Here is a 21,036-nt window from a genome sequence, read left to right on the forward strand (position 1 = left end):
TCTGCCCAGAGGTTTTAGGAAAACGGCGACAAGGACTTATGCCGGATACTCATTGATATATGTTTTTCAGTCATGTAATGCACATGTATTGTGAATGAACAAAGTATAAATAAAGATATTAAAACCAACAACAGAGAGTGACATCAATTTATGTTCCACAATATGTATACATTAAAGTCGGTTTACAAAGTTAGTTAATAACTTTCACAGATATCTAATACAAACATATCCTATAAATGACCCTAACCTAGGCATAGGGAATCAATTTTGCTACGTAATATGCAAAAGACATCATACTTTTACACTCCAAAATCAATATTTCTGTTTTTGATGAAAATTAATGGATAGCTACAGGGATACATGTAAAAAAAAAAATCCAAATGTATCTGACACTTCATTGGTTCATGGCCTCCTCTCTGAAGGCATAAAGTTTGCTTTTATTTGAAATTGGCAAGCGTTCTAGAACCTCATTTATGGGAGTTGCTAAGCAATACCCATAACTGTTTACGCCAATGATCATCCCAATGCAAATCAACTTATCATCAGCCGAAGAAATGCCTGGCTCGATTTGGAAAACAAGAGCACCCGAATCGCCACTTGTTGCAAAAAAGTGGTCCGCCTGCGGACAAATTTCGAGTTGATTGTGAATTACAACGTTTTGAGTTTGGCCTGTAAGGGTGTATGATTGACGTCTTACACAAGCGGAATTCAAATGCAGCACTCCTTTTGTTAAACCCGATGATGATCCAACTTTTATACAGGTTTTGAATCTGTGCAATCCTGATAATTGTCCTCGAAGATCTCTTATCTCCCCACTTTTATATTCTGGGGGATTGTTTTTACTAAATCCTGAAAACATCAAAAACTACATAGTACAATACTTTGAGTCTTCTTACTGCATAGGAGTTGAAAGGGGGTCTAATTCAATAAATTATGTCTGTCTGTCAGCTTGTTGCTACCTGTCTGTCCAATTCAGTTAAAAGAAATCATCTTAGGATAATGCAGAAATCTCTAATGATCGATGTTGAATGGGATCCGAGTTTTGCGAAGGAATCCGAGTTTTCTCCCTTAAATCTTGAGGCGTTTTATCGCTATGTAAAGATAAGCATATTTGATTTTGTTTCAAGTCAGCATTTTACATATTCTATTATCGATTCACTGATACTCCTTGCATATACAACCTGTTGGTAGGTAGAATCCCCGAATAAGATCATATGATGATTCTGTATGCTTTAGAAGCCATATCTCAAATTGTACATATAATATTAATACTTGCCAAGAGTTTAATGCAATGCATATTTTTTTTTTTAACCGTTCTTAGTGATATCACGTGCAAATTTGTATAAGTTGTGAAAAATATATTTCTTGTTAAGCACTTTGAATTTTAATAAAACTTTTATCATAGGGCTTGAATACTTTTTGTTGAGTTTTTAAGAGCTTGGAAATCTAAATCAGTCAAGAATTGTAGTCAGGATTGTAATCAGAATCCTCAATTTGGTGCAATTGTTTCATTATAATTCCAAAAGTTTTTTTTACGGAATTTGTGAAGGAGGTTTTCAAATTCATGGTTTCATTTGCTTTGAAATTTTTTTTGAACTTGCAAGTGATTTTCTCAGTTTTACAATTGACAACTTAATTGTCAAATTCCTAATACAAATGTAATTTAGAATTTGGATATTCGTTTGATAGTTAATTAGTAAAACATATTGGTATCATAACATGAAAAATGATTATCTCTTTTTTTCTGTAAGAATAACTACTTTTCTTTTAAATTTAGAAATAAGTGTTTATAGGATCGTGTCCCTTGTCTACCTTTAAGTTCATAAATGATGTAAAGGCAATTTCAGTCTTCTCGCATATTAAAATTTTTTTCTCTAAGAAACTTATTTTTGGCCATATATTTTAGAGAGAAAAAAGAAAGAGAGATCATTTCGTATCATATTTTCTTAATCTCTTACCTTTATTTTCCAAGTCCTCAACCGAAAGACCAGCAAAAAACCCTCTTTCTGGCTGGCGTCCACTAGATATTTTGACAAGAGCAGCATCCACAGTTGTATTTTGAGGTTGAGTCTGTGTGCTTGTTGGACATACAGATTGCACGTGAACACCACATCTGTTATTTGTTAATGAGATGCCATATCCAGGTTGTACTACCGAAAACGTCTCTTCTTTTGATGATTATTTAAAGGAAGTGAAGAATGAAGAACGTGTGCACAAGTGATGAAACCTATTTCTCCATTACCAATCTCCACAAATCCCCCAAGGGTACCAGTTTTTGTTAGTCCTGTGAATCACCAACAATTTGTTAACGTCTTTGATTTCTCATGTATACTATCCGTGATTGAAAAACATTTTGAATTAAATTTGTAAAAGAAAACATAATTTCTCTTTTCAAACATTACCTTCTCTTCCTATATTACAGCCCATCCGCAAATGACTATGTATCACTTTTGAACCTCTAAAAAATTCATCACCATCCATTGGACTTAAATAAAAGAATCCCTCTCTAACATCAATATTTATTCGTTCAAGTTTTCTGGGAAATTCTTCCTCTCCAAAAGGTATGAATCCTTTGTGTGAACAGTACAGAACAATACATTCCTTAATTATAATTTCAGAACCCATTTTCTTTGAATGCACGGGAGAAGCACTAATAATTTCTAAATTTGAATGATCTCGCATTAGCTTTTTACTGTACTTTTGTATAACAAGCTCAATCTTCGAAATTATCTTTTCATCCTTTAATGGGTTGTCAATAGCCTGTCTAGAAAAAAGTACATGCGTACTTTCATATAGTCTATCTTTCCATCTTCTACAAATCACGGGGTATCCTTCAAAGTAATCTTCTATACTCATTTCACTGTCAATAACAACAGCGATGACACGCTGCTGTTTTTTCACATCCTGTCCAAAATACAATCTTTTGATTTTAAGTGAAAAGTATTTGTTTTGGAACCGTCCAAGAAGAGCTTTAATTTCTGCAAACGACTCCTTTCGGTTCACCTTAAAGATAACTCATAAACCATTCGATATTATATACAGTTAAACCTATTTCAGGCAAAGATTTGATGAACAATATAGCAGTTGCACATGAAGTCTTTTTTTGTTAGGAATGTAAATTTTTTCATCAGTGAAAAACTCTTAAAGGACCTATCTTGTGTTTAAAAAAAAATGTAAATAAAATTGAAAATAGCATCTATTACATTATTCTTAAAATAATGTTCTAAAATAAGTTTTGTTGCAGGCATAATTTAAGGAATTTAAAAAAGAATATATTGATTTGCACAAATATCAGAGAATTCCATGCCAAATGCATGTTGCTTTGACTTCGTATCGGAAAAGTCAATGAGAGAAAAAAAAAACTAGCATTAATTCAAATAGGGTGATCAACCCCCATTCTTCATTATTTTCAAAAATGCTACTGATTTTTTTTTCATTTCTAAGTTTTCTGAGTGATATGCCCTTTTCCTCACTATTTAAAAAACAAATTGTACAACGGATGTGCAAAAAGTCTCCTGATGATAACAGATTTGCAGCTAGTTCAAAAACGAAACTTGAAAAATCATATACCTCGTATCACACATTAATTAGTGTCAAAGTGATTCGAGGTACGTGGCTGATGGGAGCCACTTTCTTTGAAACTAATTTTCAATAATAATAATAATAATAATAAATAATCTAATAATAATATTAATAATACTAAAAGGTAGTCCTTTTGTTTAATCATGGAACATACGAGAATTAAAATAAAATGAAAATATGATATTTAACACTGTGCCCGAATAAATCTGCCACTTCCAAAGTGGCAAATCGGCGCCCGCCAAAGGTTTGGTTTACATAAAATTCATATATACCATGAGGTAGACCATCACTTAGAGAGTTAAAAACTACCTTTGTTACAGGTACAGCTCACCTGTCAGGAGAGATAATCACCTTTGAAAAGGAAATTCCCATGGGAAAAATAAAGTTCCTATAGGAAAATAAATATTCCTGAGGGATATTATCAAAATCCTACAGGATTCAATCATTTCCTGCAGAATATTTCAGAATTCTGGCAGGAAATTAATTTACTATGTGAGAATTTAATCTCCTGTAGGAATGTTATTTCCTATAGGAGAAAGAAAAAATCCCTTAGGAAAGATGTTTCCCTTAGAATTTCTCAAATTCCTATAGGATTTCTTTTTCAGTGAGAAATTCCTATAGGAATATTTCATCCCTTTTGAAATTTATCCTTGCTCCTAAGGGAGAAAATATCCTGTAGGAAATTTTAAATTCCTTTAGGATTTTTTCTTCTCTTACAGGAATTTGTTTCATTTATTTGTTCGACTGTAGCCAATTCTTACCAGTTTAAAATATTTTGTATCAGAGAAAGAATCATAGAGAGACCTTATTAATGTGGCTGAAAAACATACTATATCTTAAAATAATTCCTTCCTGATGCTTAAAGGCAATTCAAAAGGTGCTCTGTGGGGGAATTAGATTGAAAACAATGGTGAATATTATGTACAATACAATATTATTTCACAGTTTACCATTTCTACTGCTACATACAACTGCAAGAAAATTTCATTTCAAAATTTGCATCCTAATTTTTAATGCATTGATAAATAGATTGATTAACTTTATAAAAATACTTGCTGTGTGGCATATGTTACTCTAAAATGCTGAAAAAATGCTTGAACCTTAGCCATTTATTAAATAAAGTGTATTCAATATTAATCCAAACCTGCCTCTGCAAATTCTATCAAGCAAGATGTTTTTGAGATACTACTGGGGGATCAAATGGAATTGCTATACATGTATAAATGTAGCAGAGAACCTGCTTAACTTTGACCTGAAAATCACTAATTAGGGTCATTAAATTGATACAAATTAACTGTCTTTAAATTTTAATTACTGTAAAGTATACCAAATTCTTAATTATATCTTTTCAGTTAGCAGTACAGCAGAATACTACTTGTCAGTGACATTCATCCTTTGATCTAAAGTCAGTTGTTAGTTATACATGTATCATTTTTATTAATTAAGGTATTAAAAGACTATCAAGCGAGTAAAGCAACTTTTTGAGATATTTGCTGGAGGCAATAAAAGTTGGATATAGCAGTGAACCGGGTGACCTTTGACCTTTTGAGCTTTTTAACAATTGCTTTACCCATTAATCATTCAAGAAATGTGCCCCGCTTCTTTGAATGGGAGATATACATTTATGCATTTATTTATTCTGTTGAGAAAGAAAAATGATCTGGTATATAGCTTGTCAAGCCTCTAACAAGTCGAGGAATCTACCTTATATGGACATTGTTCGGATTGCGCATAGCGGTGCTTACAAGAAACAATATATTATTATATAATTAGGACCTAATTTTCTAACCTTAAATATCCATCCTGTATTAAATACTCTGATATTAATTCAAAGCATTTTAGAGTAGTAAAGGATTTACCAAGAGAAATTTTCAAAAATATAATTACCTAAGCAGTAATTAATTAATGAAGATTGCATTTATGTCTATGGGGACAAGCAAATTTTTTGAAAATAAAAAGAACAAGGTACGGTTTCAATACAAATCTTGCCCTGTGCTTTTCTTAAAAATAAAAGTGATGTAAAAAATTAAAACTCATGCTTTTTGAATTATTGAAATTCCATGCAGAAAGATCATACAAATCTTTTTTCTCACATGACCTTCCAATTGCTAATTGTGACGCCATAAACTTGTGCATTTTCCCGTATTTTCTTAAAAAGTTGCAGAAGACATCAATTTTCGATGGAATTTTCTTTCAGATAATATTGTCCACAGGCATCGCCCACAAAGATTTTGAGATATGTGATTTTTCAAAGAATTTTACACAACATATCTAAAAATTAACGTGGGCAACGGCTGTGGACACTATTTTCTTAAGGAAAATAATCCTTGAAATGGGTCATTTTGAGGCTTTTTCTGTTTAAAATAGAGAAATGCATCAAATTAATGGCGTCATATATCAAGAATGGTACTCCATCATGCTATATTCTTTCCTGATTTATTACAGTCATATACTCAACTTATATTTAAGCCAGTTTCAAAACTTTTTGAAAACATTAATTTTTTAGGGCACAATAAAGCTAAAACCATGCCTTCTTCTTTAAATACTAAGAGTATCAAAAAATGATGAGGTGGAAAGATGTATTTATTTATAAAAATAGAAAAGCGATTGATAACTTAAGTTTTACCAGATAGATATTTTTTTAGAATTGATATTTATTGATTAAAAGCAAAGGGGGATAACTCTTCAAGGACAGGACAAGGTCAAAAATCAGAACACGTTCCGCTCTTACATATTGATACTAATACATGAAGATTATGTCTACATATACTGAGTATTCAGCCAATATATATCTATTATACATTCATATTCACTGAATCTGAGGCTATTATGGGTCGGATACCTTAAGGCTACAATAAGGAGGCGGGGCCTAACTTATACTGGACATGCTTATTATGACATCACACAAAAATACAAGTTCTTCAAATTACCACAAAATTAAATGATTTGCTATTTTAAACTGTTGGATAGCTCTAAACTACATCAATACTTGCTAATGCATGTATTTTTGTCGTTGGTTAAATCCCACACAGAAATATATAAACAATTCACAGATCGCAATGCACTTGTCAATGTGACGTCATATCGTAAAATTTGACGCAGTTTCTATGCAGTGAGAGGCGGTTCAAGTAATATTTTATACAATGAAAAATGTATTTTGCAATTAAATAAAATATTATTTGCAGATATAACAGATATATTTGCAGACCATTAGCATGGATGCAATGTCTATTTTATGATTCTATTCATATACTTTCCGTACATTCCCTAGACAAGCGATACTGCCGTATATTTGTATGCAGATTCATTGAAGGGTAATATAGAAGGGTCGTAATAAATCGATATATTGCAAGGGCATACCCTCAATGAATTATGACAAGCTTTTACACATAAACTCAAGAAGTATTAAGATATTTGAAAAGTGCTGCGAACCTGATGAAATCTTGCAAATGAATTAATTATGTCTATACTTAATGTACTTTACCAGCAAAATATTTAACACACGGTCTAAAAATGTAATTTTAGCAATTAGATAGTGGAATCTCTATAGGTTCGCGGCACTTTTCACAAACTACAAAGGGTGCTGAAAATAATAATAAATTAATCTTAGCTTTTTAACTTGGTTATGCCGTTGCAAAATTGGAATTTATAGATTACCTCAATACTGCAGATATATTTGTTAAAATCAGGTGACTGCCACATCACGTGACAAGTCTAAATAAGAAATCATGTAGTTTTTAACCACATTACATTTGTCCGATAATAGTAAAGTCCTAAAAAGAATCGCCCATCCTTGTAAAGAATGTATTTTCTATCTGAAAAATTCCCTGATATTTCCATTTGGCACCTTAACTGTACTGCAAATGCAATGAATGAGCCGAAAAGCATGATGGTCTACTACATGTTTATAACTTACTACAAACACGTGGGTCAAACAAATTTAGGACGCGATTTCAAATGACTGCGGGAAAGTGAACTATAATTATTTCTAATGTTTTTTGTGAAAAATACAAAGAATAGGTACTAATTAAGATTTCCCATGATCACATTAACAAACAAAGTCAATTTTCCATGTTAAATAGTACGTTGAAATACCACTCACAAAGTCTTCACAAGTAAATAAGAATCCAGTTCTTATAACTTGATATTGGTACATTTGCCATTCTACTGGTGTTATTCGTGAAATTGCTTTATTATTTGATTACTAGAAATTAAAAGTTAACGTATTTATAAAAAAAAGTTTATTGCTGCACGGCATTTATTTTACACAGTAATTCTCATGTATTAACACATTAATTTTACCGTTCACGGTAGCTCAGTCGGTAGAACGCTCGCTCCGTGATCGGGAGGTCGTGAGTTCGAATCTCGGCCGCGACTGACCTAAGGCGATAAAAAATGGGTAGCAACTGTTTCTTCGCCATGCGCTCGGCACTTTGAAGTGAAAGTTGCGGGTCCTTCGGATGAGACCTTAAAAAACGAGGCCCCGTGACACGGCAGGCGTTGGTACGATAAAGATCCCTCACTGCTCAATGGCTGTAAGTGTCGAGTAAAGGTCAAAATTTGAAGCCCTTCACCGGTATATGGTGACGTCTCTATATGAGTGAAAAATTCTCGAATGGGACGTAAAACAGCATACAATCAATCAATCTTATGTACATTGATCCTAGAACGTGTATTGAGTAGCATATATATCGTAGAAAGCAATAACAACATGTGAGTACACCTCAGAGTCGATTGTTTTGGACCAGGGAATAATCACGTGAAATTCATATTCACTGATAGTACAGCATGAGAAAAGCTGCCAGGCAATTGTCAACAAACGGACTGTTACAATGGAGTGTAGAAAACCCCAATTTTACTGTTGTAAAACATTTGTATTTAAATGTGAGCATGGAATTCGTAAATAATGATGTAAATATTGTATTAAGTGCGTAAAATGCTTGGATAAATGCATCATGTCTTTCCGAGAGCGATTTGAAAAACTGGACTTTTCGAAACTTCAATTCCCTGTAATATTTTTGCAGTAATCCATAATGCAACTCTTTTAGCCGATTGGTTGGTTTGTCAGTCACGTTGGTGCCTCATTTAGCATGAAAATTTATTCTGACGTCACAGAAAATAGTGTCCTCGACCTGTTTAAGTAATACAGTGAGTTATTTACTTTTTCTAATTGCTGGTTTTTTTACAATACATATTACATGTATCATCTGAAAGATATCACAATAACCTTGCCAATGACCTTTTAAAACTCCAAGAGTGATATAAAAATCCTTAAATCATGAACAAAGTAATAAGAAATCAAGTTAGTTAATAAAGTGTGTAAACAAAAAAAAAAATACGCAGCTAGGTTAAGGACGCCCATGAAATATACGCCTTTATATATTCAGGGAAAATGAATACAATTTTAATATTTTTTAAACAGCAGTAGTTTTGATAAATGTGAATTGTGGTGATTGCATTTGTATATATATCAAGTCTCTACTGAGTTCGACCAAAGTGACATCGCTTACATCAGCTGTTTGTCACGTGACAGGTTTAAAATTGGACCATATATGTACTACTACAAAGATCGTAAAATTTCAACGATATACGGGCATCTTTCCGCTATAAAATTTATTTTGTTTTCTTTGAGACATATTCCTTAACCCGAAAAGTGCTGGGAGCAACTTCCTCATGCTCGAGAATTGTTTCAAATTTAGCCGTCTTTCTATAAAATCCAAACAAAAATGTAATACGCATTGGAATAATGTTAGAAATGAATAAACAATGTACAACCAGCTCCCAGCACTTTTCAGAATAGTAGGAATAATAGCTACATGTGTTTAAAAATTCAGAATTTATAGTGAAGCGGATATCGTTGAACTTTTGATATTTTCGAGGGGCTGGACCCCTCATTCTAGCACGTTACTGTACAAATGTGCTCCCTACGACTATATCTAAAGTCTACACATTACCAATCTAGTTTGACAATAAAATGTGGATTAATATATTTCAGAATATGTCTCTCTTTTTGTCTGACTACGCATGTTTCGTATTTATTTTTATTTTTACAAGCTACGATAAAAGCTTGATCCACGCCTCAAATAGAGAAACTGCGTGTCAAACTAAGAAATGACGTCATCTCAGTAAGTACAGCGAGATCAAGCTGGCTTTCATTCTGCATACGCTAAGTGGTATTATGGCAAGATAAGTTGCACATCCATGTATCTTTATAACATTTATGAGAAACCAAAGTATTTAGTGTGTTTTAAAAAGAACATATAGTATTTATTCATCGAGATTCATTTGTATTGTTTTTAACGTGACGTCATAATAGCCCTCCCGAACCTCTGCATAGACTGACGTATTTATGGGAGTCCTTAACCTAGCTGCGTAGTTTGACAATAATCTAAGCATATCTAAGCCTTTTTCATTAATCCAACATGGACCATGACCAGTTTCCACTTTTCAAGTGGTGAATATCAAATCATTAATTTAGTTTAAGGAGAATTCTTGCATGTTGTCAGATGACACGTGCGAGTGTACACAGACACCATTTTAAGCTCAACCTTTACTGATGTGAACCCAAATTTTACTGTTTGTATGCCCCCTATCGCAGATTCGGGGGTATATAGTTTTTGCCGCATCCGTCCGTCTGTCTGTCCGTCTGTCTATTTGTCTGTTTGTCCACATAAACTTTAACCTTGCCCATAACTTATGATTGGTTGGAGCTATGGCATTCATATTACAATTGTGTATTCATTGTGACAAGACCTTTTTTTGGGTACCACCAATTTGACCTTTTGACCTTGACCTTGTTGACCCGATTTTGCAAAATTTAACCGAACATTAACCTTAGCCATAACTTTTGAACAATTGGAACTAGGGCTTTCATACTTCACATGTGTAATCCTTGTGACAAGTCCTTTATTTAGATACCAACAACTTTGACCTTTTGACATTGACCTAGGAGTTTGACCTATTTTAAAAAAAACTTTTACCCTGACCATAACTTTTCAACAGTTAGTGCTAGGGCTTTTATACTTCACTTACGTAATTCATGTGACAAGACCTTTCTTTGGATACCAACATTTTTGACCCTTTGACCTTGACCTTGCAGATTGACCTACTTTTGGAAAACTTTAACCTTTGCCATAACATTTCAATGGTTGGTGGTAGGGCTTTCCTACTTCACATATGTAAACCTTGTGACAAGACCTTCCTTTGGATACCAACAATTGTAATCCATTGACCTTGCATTTGGAGTTTGACCTATTTTTGAAAAACTTTAATCTTGGTCATAACTTTTGAAAGATTGGTGCTTCGGCTTTCATATTTCTCTTGTGTATTTCTTGGGAGAAGACCTTTCCTTGGGCACCATTAATCTTGACCATTTGACCTTGACCTTGATGTTTGACATACTTTTGAAAAAACATTAACTTTTTCCATATCTTTTTTATGTTTGCTGCTAGGGCTTTCAAATTTCCTTGAGACAAACCTTACTTTGGGTACCAACATATTTGATTTGCATTTGAGAAAGTTTAACCTTTGCTATAAGTTGCCAAACGGGGGCATCAGTGTTTCACAGACACATCTTGTTTTTAAATTGATTCTCTATATTTATATAATGATTGGGTTATGTGAAGTGGTCACCAATCCAAAGGTCGACTTAGCTTGACTTGACTGGGATTGAGGTAGATTATACAACAACACCAGAAAAGATAGTTTTTGTCTGTGTGTTTGTCTGTCAGGACTTGTTTTTTAGCCATAACTCTCCAATCTTTGATAGGAATGAATTTGAAATGAAGTCAAATTGTAATATGTTGATGATTATGCTATACATTTATACATGTAGTTGTGTAGTGTCATTGATATTGACCCAACATCATATTTCAGACAAAGGTCAAGGTCATTGAGATAAGAAAATTTATATTTACTATAACACTTAAAACCTTGAAGCCTTGACTGAAATTGCTTTAAACTTCAATAAATTGTTTCATGATCACATGTCATATATCAAGTCAAGTACATCTGCTGTTGCTATGAAAATAGTGATATTTAATTTTTTCCTTTTTTGGAAATTTTACTACATCGATTCATCTTTGATTATGAGAATTAAGGTTATATACGATATATAGCATCAATGATGAAAATTCAATATTCATAAATGTTCTTAGTTTTTGATTTAGTTACAGAAAAAAAGTGTGATGGTGAAATCAATCAGATTTTCGAGATAGTGGTAAGATACTCTTGTTATACTTTCCTAATTAAAATGAATGAACAGACACATACACACGCATTCATACACACACATATGAGAGGAGAATGCATTTCATACAACATTATCTAATTGGGTGTAAGAAGGCACACAGAAAACAAAATCTTATGGACAGGGAGTAATATAAATTCCTAAGGGATTTTTATTCTCAATATTACCAATATGAGAAGTAAAATAATACATATTAAAAAATCCTTAGGATTAATTTTAAAATTCCTATGGGAATTTTTATCCTAAGGGGAATTATTCTCCTAAGGAAGAAAAAAATTCCATTATGAGGATTTTTTTCCTCTAGGACTTTTTCCATCTTACGGGATTTTTCTTTCTCCTATGGGAAGGTAAATCCCCCTAGGAAATAAAATTCTCCCTTGGTAAATTAATTTCCTGCAGGAATTCTGAAATATTCTGTAGGAAATGATCGAATCCCTAGGATCTTGATAATATCCCTAAGGAATTTTAATTTTCCTACAGGAACTTTATTTTTCCCATAGTAATTTTCTCACCTGACTTGTGAGATTTACCTGTAATAAAGGCAGTTTTTAACTCTGTAAGTGATGGTCTACCTCATGGTATATATGGATTTTATGTAAACTAAGAGTTTTGTGGGCGCCGATTTGCCACTTTGGAAGTGGCAGACTTATCCGGCACCGTGTTTATTTATTTATTTATATAAAGAAGGATTATAATTTAATAAACTGCTAATCAATCAAAATGTCAAAGTAAATGTCAAAACATGCACACGGTATGACAAAAATAGATTTCTAATTAGCATTGATGGTAATTAATAACTTTTATTACTTTCTATGTGATGAAAGTGTTCTTGTTTACAAAGATGTGATACACAATTTCCTGATATGCTTATATGAAAGGTATCGCCTCAGAATTAAAAAAGAAAGAATGATTTTAATAACAAAATGTGTCTCAAAAACTGAGCACTCAAAAAGGGCATATTACCGTGTATCAAAAATTAAAACGTTCTGGGAATACATTTAAGCTATGTACATGTATCTTAAATATACGTGTAAGTTTTTATTTATTAAATATACTTTCACTACCAAAAGAAAATTTCTATTATTTTAGTACTAATAAAAAAAATTAAAAGGTATAAGTACACAAAGATGTAAGATAATTTAAATAAATTTTCTTAGTTATTAAAGTTCACAGATCAGTTTGCTATTTCATCACAGTAGGCAATTTAAGGAGACTTGTCCCCATGTCTAGAAGCTATTCCTAAGATATAATTGTCGCTCAGTGCATCCAAGCTTTTGATCAGTAGAGTTTTAAACAAGAATATCATGGACAACAATGCTCAAATGTAGCACCCCTGCCCTGGGTACATGTTTCTTTAGAAGATTTTAAGTTTTTACCTTATTATTTTCATGGCCTCTTTTGACCCCATATTATGACAATACTCAATACCAAAGGGATAACTATTTATTCAAACTTGATTCCACACATCGGAATTCTCTATTATTAATATGAGTAACATGACTCTGCTGTTCTCGAAAAGAAAATCTTTAAACATTGAGTTTTGTTCGAAATTTGACTCCTGATTTCCTTGTTTTAGCACCATCCTAAATAAATAATGTCAATAATTTGAAAAACATAGAATCAAAGCTTAACAAATTTGAATCCAAAGTACCTTCGAATACTTTCATTTGATTTAATGTAAACCTGCTCTTCTTTAAAAACTTTTCTCATGCAAGACCTAGTAAAAAATACCAAAGTAAATACTAGTTTATACTAGTGTAAATTAAATTCTAATTAAGAACCCTCTATACACTGCACACTAAAGAGTTCTAATTTTGTGGTATTTTTATGCAGATAGAGTGATCTGCCCTTTGATCAAGAATAAATTAAATTGAAATGTACAGTTTATTACTTAATTTGCGATCAAATCAAGCATTCATAACACTTTAATAGGCCAAGATGAATAGATAGAACACTTCATGTGCAGGTATGTTGCCCACTTAAGTAAACAACAGTGATTTATGCTCATCAGTACTTCATTGTCTTTGAACATTTTTCCTGGGGGTAAATCCATGGCACCATATGCTGAAAATGTGATAGATAAGCTCAATGCTTACACCTTTACACACTATAATTTTCTCAATGTCCAAAAAATATTTTCCTTCAGTATATTGAGGGTCCTTAAAAACGAAAGTCAAATGTCACCCTGCATGTGCAGCTGAGAACGTTTCATTAAAATCCAGCATGGTGTGTACCACAGCCCTGAATTACTACGTTGGTCCTTACAGAGGGTTGATGTAAATATGACCATCTACTCCCCTTTTGTTTTTATGATTTTTTAATTTTTTTTTTATATAAATTCCCATTTGATAGTGATCCCATATTGTGGCCCTCCCTACTCCACAATGTCCTTTGATGTAACAAATTTCAATTTGCACTACCTACGGATGTTTTCATTTAAATTATTTAAATTTCACAATTTCTTGGCCTATTGTCGACTGTAATATGTCATCCAAAAGAAAAAAAAAATTACTCGTTTTTACTTTGAACTCGACTAATTTTTACCAATTTTGAGTACTTCTTTAATTCCTCACACATCTCAATTCTTTTTTCAAATCCCTTTTCTTGTTTTCGTTTTTCCGCTTCAATCAAATCGTCGATTGTTTCGCCAACTGATCGGGCAATTGGACTTTGTTCGATGCCTTGCAGTTCATGTTGACACTCTGCCATTCTTTGTACTTTTCCATGCAGCCTCATAAGCAGTGCCTTTATGTCCTTGTTAAGATTTTCTAGGTATTCATCATATGTAAGCTCTTTACCCTTTTCTTTTTCGTAATTCCCTTTCATCTGTTGGTATGATTTTGTGATCTCTTCCTTTATGTACTCATAAATGTATGGAGTGTTTTTATGGATAGACCATATGCAATGATTTGTGCATACCGTGCAGTACCCAACTTCATCCATAGCACTACAATTTTTCTTTCCGTCGTCATCCGGAATGCCACAATTTTTATGACAGGTGTAAAAACAATGCATACAATTTGTTACATGTACGCCTGGCTCAAGATCTTTTCTTATTTGTCGGATTTCTTCTATTGTAAAGGATATGTCGCCATTTGACACGATCTCCTCTTTTCGAGTAGTGAATATTACTATTTGAATCTTTATTTCTCCCATTTCTGATAGATCTTTGGTTATCTCTGGCTGAAGAGTAGCTATATCATTTTTTAGCTCCTCTCGTTTTTCGGGTGTTGGCATATCTTTCTTTCTGCGGATATCCACAGCAGACGACTGTCTTACAAAGTCAAGAAATGATTCCAGGTGATATGAATTCATTTGCCAGAAAAGTGGGGAAAAGCGATGTTTGCTTTTAAAAAGAGAAGACCAATTAACGTGAAAGGACTTAACTGGTGTAATTTCACTCCCTTGAAGTATTTCTTCAATATGAGCTTCACCTGCATCTGCAAAAGTATAGAAAAGACAGAAATGTTCCAACAAATGATCCTCAAAGGAATATAAGATGGACTTAAAATATCTAATTTGGTCTTCAGACATGTCAAAATCGCTCCCTTTTGTGACCAAACAAAGCAAGTTAATTTCTTTGCAAACCGAATTCATAACAAAATGTATTTGCTTATATAATTGTTTTTCGTCTCCATTCCTTGAGGAACAAAATCTCGGAATATCAATTATTGTAATTGGAAAAGTTATTCTCCCTCCTTCAAATTCGTCAAATTGGTATATCTTGATCCAATCATGATTTGCCTAAAATGAGATTTTGATACATGTAATATTTGAACTGTACGAAAGAATGAGGATTGTTACCTGTGTATATAAAAAGAAATTTTGAAGATTATTCATATTATTAGAAACTTTATTTTCTAATGAGTATTCATTGATATAAATTTAAAGACTGATATTTACAATATTTTTACCTCATCAGGATCATCCTTTGCCAAACAAAGTCGAAAGGGATCATCAAAGTTTACCCCAAAGATATAATTCATGAACCCTTCAACAAGGGTTGTTTTTCCTGAATGCGGGGTACTCATTAGCAGAATACATTTCCGATCTGCATTTCGTGCACTTACATCCTCTTTCCCTATCAAGGTGATGAAAAATATCTTACTTAAATATACTCAGTAAATCAGATTATTTTTTTTAAAAATTAAAAAGAATCATTTGCAGCCTAATATGTGCTTGAACAATTGTCTCTGTTTTAAGGTCTCATTCAAAAGCTTTTACTTTCTCTTCAAGTTGTCCAGCAATTGCAAAGGAACATTTTTTTTATCAACTTACGTTTGTGAAGCAATAACTTTCCAATTACGGATGAAGACGAGCTCTGAGGTACCATGCGATTTGATAGTTATGCAAGCATGCATAAAATGTGATATGTTATAATATGCAATTAAATAATTATTATTTATGAAGTCAACATGGTGATATTACATGTAGGACGGATGTAGGGGGTAATTAATTATTTCATTATATCGGTATAAGAAGACACAATTTTTTAGCCTATTTTCTAAAATTGTATATAATTGTTTATTTTTGATAGGAATCAGGATTCGCTAGTGAAGTAGTTTGCTTTTTTGTCTTCAAGTCTACTAAGTTTTTGCATTACTGATTTACCAAAAGTACTTTGTGACTATCATTAACATGCATTGATATAGTTTAACAATTACTGATCCGAATACAGTGAAAACCTGGCGCAGATTTTTACTGTATAAATAAGAGCTTAGTCTGCATTTCTTATGTTTGACATTGTAACAAAATTTTTTATGATGAATTTTATGACGTTTAGATCTATTGTAATCTGTATCACAAACAGACAATGCATATTTTATAACGGCATGATTTTTAACGTGTAATCATAATATTATGCATTATTTAATTTGAAAGGAATTTTAATTAACAGTTATTATGAAGCAGTCAATATTTATAATGACCGGGTTTCATATGCATTGATTCATAAGACATTATTGTTGTAAGCAGTTCCTTTTGGATTCTTTATTGCGTTTTAAAGCCTTTTAACAAACGAACCAAGTTTGAGTATTTACAAAAGAGTTATAATATAATATAATATAATATAATATAATATAATATAATATAATATAATATAATATAATATAATATAATATAATATAAAAAATTAAAATGATCCTCTATATAGATGATAATCAATTTTTGTACTTGGAAATGCCTCGCACTTGCAAAAATATACATGAATATTCTCTCAGTGGTGAAACAAATTAGATATCCAAATATTTAAAAAAAAATAATAATTTTCTGTTTTACGTATTTCTGGTCTTTTCCTTTTGTCTCGTCACTCATTACATGTAACTGTCTTTTCGTAACATAGTGACTTAGGTTGGAACGTCATAGCTGAGCGGTTGTGCGACGTCATGGCTAAGCGATTGTACATATAAGATTGGAAAAAAGAAATAAAATATCATTTTTAGAGTTTCATTGGGATATAACATAAAGTTGGTCACGTCATCAAATCCTATAATGCCCGAAGAGTGTTATAGTAGATCTGATCACGTACTATAACTTCATGTCATATCCCAATGAAACTCTAAAATATGATCTTTTATTTCGTATACTTATATTTTATTTTTATTCATATAACACAGAAAAATATTCACTATTTAGACTTTGTTATGGAAATGCAACATAACGTACAATTCGACGTCATGTGACGTAACAGTCTAGACTTTCCAAAGTCTCGTGCGGTTTACTTTCCATACCAACGAAAGTCTGATAACGTGACCAACTTCATATCATTGAAAATTGAATGTCAATTTAATTCGTATGTCATATAAGGAAAGACATTTGCAAATGTAAATAAATCAATTTGGAGTAATTTTTACCGTTGTACTCGTTGCCTGGATGGTTTGTATAAACTTTTCTATTTGAAAGGAATATTTGCTTTTATACTCATAGCGGAGAGGAGATTTTTGTCAAAAATTTATTTTCACTGGGAAAATAACATTTCTCTGTTAAAATCGTTCTTGTTATTATAACTGTGAAAGATTTTCAAGGTGAAAATTACTCTTGTCATTTTCAGGCTGAAAATCAGACGCCTGTGATAGTATCAAACTGTAAATAAATAAATATATTATTTTACGGTTGAAAATATAATAGAATATCAGATATTATATTATCATGAGATGAGATACGTATGATGGAAAAAATTATAATTAAGGTGCACATACAATTTCAAAGCACACATAATGTAGTCTATTAGTCAGGTTCTGAAAATCAGAAACTGAGTGAGTGAGTAACTGATAATGCTCTAAACCATGTCACTGAATTCACATCGCAAATTGTTTCTCCATTATAACCAAGCAATCTTCTTTAGGCTTTATCATTATTGTTCATCATATCTTTTCTAAAATTACAGATTTACACAATATTTCAAAACCAATTTTAATAAAAATCATGAATCATGCATTTTTAAGTTGAAAAATAACAAATATGCTTCAGGATCTAAGATCGAGGTTTTTACGAATCTAATTTATTAAAAGGATTTTGACACTTATAAAGTATTTTTGTTCTGCTACTAGCTTAATCCTTATATAATAGTATTGGTAAACATTATATGATATCGTTACAAGCTGTCACAGATTACATACAATTTAATATCATTCTAATTAACAGTTCTATATGTGGAGAGCTCACATATATTTAATTTCTTTACGAAAATGTAATTTTGGTTCTTAAATAGTTTAGGAGAAGACATATAAAATACATGGTTACTGTCTTGAAATATAAGCGATATTTGGGCGAGGGTAAGAAAACGTGATAGAGGGCGAGGCTTGCCGAGCCCTCTATCACGTTTTCGACCCGAGCCCAAATATCGCTTATATTTCAAGACAGTCTCCATGTATTTTGTTTATCCTGCAACACATTTTACAGGACCTCCAAAACGAGCTGTTTTCAACCGATTTAGGTACATCTCTGCAGTTGAAACTAAGACGCTATGGCGTAAACATTGCAATATTCATGACGTCACAGTGCTTTTAGAACGTTGGAATACGTGCACGAGGCTTTATTAGGGCATTGACCGAATAAATCTTTGGTTTATTAGGTTACCTTTATTAGGTCAATACAAGGGGTAGTTGCAGGATAAATTTATTTACCAGGGTTTCAAACTAAATCAAATCATATCAGGAAAGCCATAAAATGAAAATTCTTGAATTTTGATTTTAAGCTATATTTTCAGACATTCGAATAAAAATATTGTAACTATCAAATGTTATTATTCCTGGCAAATTGACACATTTGCACATGACCGTTTTGCTTACAATTTTAAATTTCTATTTTTATTCGAAAATAATTTCAGATCAATGAATTTAGCTGTTACATGAAAATCCTTAAAATTCAATGAGGAAATTCTGTAACATCACGTCAAAAAATCTGTGTTTGTAAACAGAGCTCCGTTATTGTTAATGTTTGCGTTTAACCGGATGAGTTCAACTTGTTCACTCTGCACACATCACTGAGCACGGACTGACAATACAAGTGAGTCGGATCTGCTGTCTCACTTTTCTACTCTGTTTTTTTTTTTTTTTTTTTTTTTTTTTTTTTTTTTTTGATTATAGTTTTTATATCGTTCATAAACACACATCAAATATTCCTCTTTTTTTAAATATTAAGGATTAAATTTACTTGCAAGGATGTGTGTTTTGATAATTTCCAGATAAAAGAGGTTTTTCAACACTCTTCTCATAATATTACATATGAAATGTTTTACCAACATATAAGGCATGGTATAATACTGAAAGTATTAGAAAATATTAACCCCAAGTCTGTATCCAAGCCCCTTTAAATAACTGTTATTTACATTGCACGTACACTGTATTGGATATAACAAGATGTTTCTGCGAAATGATTCTAAAAACCCATTACATTTTGAAAACTTTATATTATTTCCCCCTTGCAGTGATTGTATTTACTCTTTTAAGATAGAATCAGTTAACAAATATCATCTTGTTAATCGACAAATTCCAGATCATATTTCACAGTACTTTTAAAAGGTATTTTTAGAAGTGGTATTTAATACTTATACTCTACATCTCATTGGATCAATTAGACTTTTGATCATGATTATTATTTGTTTTGTTTATTTTTCAAATTTCAATTATTCAGATGATTTAGAGTAAAAATGTCAGTTACTGACTTCTTAAAATACTATACCTATTTTTATTGACTGTATCTTCATTTCTTCGTAATTTTCAAATTTTCTGGGTACAGCATATTTTGAGATGGAATTTGTAGATGATCCATTGACTAGCGTGGATTCCAGTTTTATTTTAAACGCTAAACTTTTAGTGATGATTTCATCGCTTTCCTCCCCTGGAGGACCAACTTCTGTTCCAGAGCATGCGCTGACTTTTACTTTATATTTTGTATTTGGCGAAAGGTTGTCTAGAGTGATTGTTTGCGATTTGTCTGAAGTTCTAAGAGAGTCCCATTTTTCTGGTGCATGAAGCTCTCTGTAATATACTATGTAATACTCTGGATCTGCAAATAAAGGCTTTTTCCACGAAATTTCCAAAGAATTATGAGTTACTTCCGAAAACAATGGTTTACCCTTTACCTGAAATAACAAAACATGATGCATATTAAAATAGTTTTTTACACATTAAAAATACGTAAAGAAATTTCAATATCCAAAATTTTAAATTGCAAAGATTATGAAGCTCTCTTACCTTCAATTTGGAAAATGATTTATCCCAGTAGATTAACCAGCACGCTAATATGACAGCAATAATAACGACCCAAGTTGGGATAGAAAATGTAAAACATGATTGAAATATACCTTCCAAAATAATTTCCAACATGATTTAAGTAAAATGTTCTCTGGCTACCTTTGGATCAATTCTTAGTTTGGGAATATCGATAACACTTAGCTTTTTTTAAATTATACAATTCTGAAATAAGGTATTGCAATGCACAACTAAGTAAAATAGTCTTCCAATGTGCAGGCTGTCTAAAAATTGTTTATCTTGACATTTGATATGTTGATCTTTTGTTGTTTATATTACGTAATGATCATTCAGGAGAGAGAAGGAGAGATATATTTTAAGGACATACGCAACGTAGTTTGAACTTTATTGTATTTTTCCCTGGAGTTGAAGAGTTCCAATACTTAAAGGAACTGTATCCTACATTTGAATGTCAATATATGCTATTGTACACTTCTTCTGAAACAAGTGCGG

General features: G+C 32.1%; 1 protein-coding gene across 1 annotated transcript; it reads right to left on the reverse strand.

Moving 5' to 3' along the window:
- Positions 1-394: 394 nt before the first annotated feature.
- LOC133178672 (uncharacterized) lies at positions 395-20,658 on the reverse strand. Its single transcript, XM_061313393.1, has 6 exons — positions 20,527-20,658; positions 20,012-20,414; positions 15,745-15,911; positions 14,343-15,574; positions 1,959-2,113; positions 395-849 (listed from the first exon to the last, which is right to left on the reverse strand). The coding sequence occupies exons 1-6, from the start codon at positions 20,656-20,658 to the stop codon at positions 395-397; spliced, it is 2,544 nt and encodes an 847-aa protein (XP_061169377.1).
- Between the last annotated feature and the right edge of the window lie 378 nt (positions 20,659-21,036).

Source organism: Saccostrea echinata, unplaced genomic scaffold (genome assembly GCF_033153115.1).
Source record: "Saccostrea echinata isolate AGI-Se365-2 ecotype Australia unplaced genomic scaffold, CSIRO_AGI_Sech_v1 ptg000003l, whole genome shotgun sequence".
In the NCBI taxonomy this organism is placed as follows: Eukaryota; Metazoa; Mollusca; class Bivalvia; order Ostreida; family Ostreidae; genus Saccostrea; species Saccostrea echinata.

Bases quoted from the DNA above. Each gene is read 5' to 3' on its own strand.
- LOC133178672 (XM_061313393.1), bottom strand. From the start codon at position 20,658: ATGTTGGAAATTATTTTGGAAGGTATATTTCAATCATGTTTTACATTT. The intron at 20,415-20,526 runs GTAAGAGAGCTT...TTGTTATTTCAG, and splicing joins AATCATTTTCCAAATTGAAG to GTAAAGGGTAAACCATTGTT. The intron at 15,912-20,011 runs GTATAGTATTTT...TCACCTTGATAG, and splicing joins GATACAGTCAATAAAAATAG to GGAAAGAGGATGTAAGTGCA.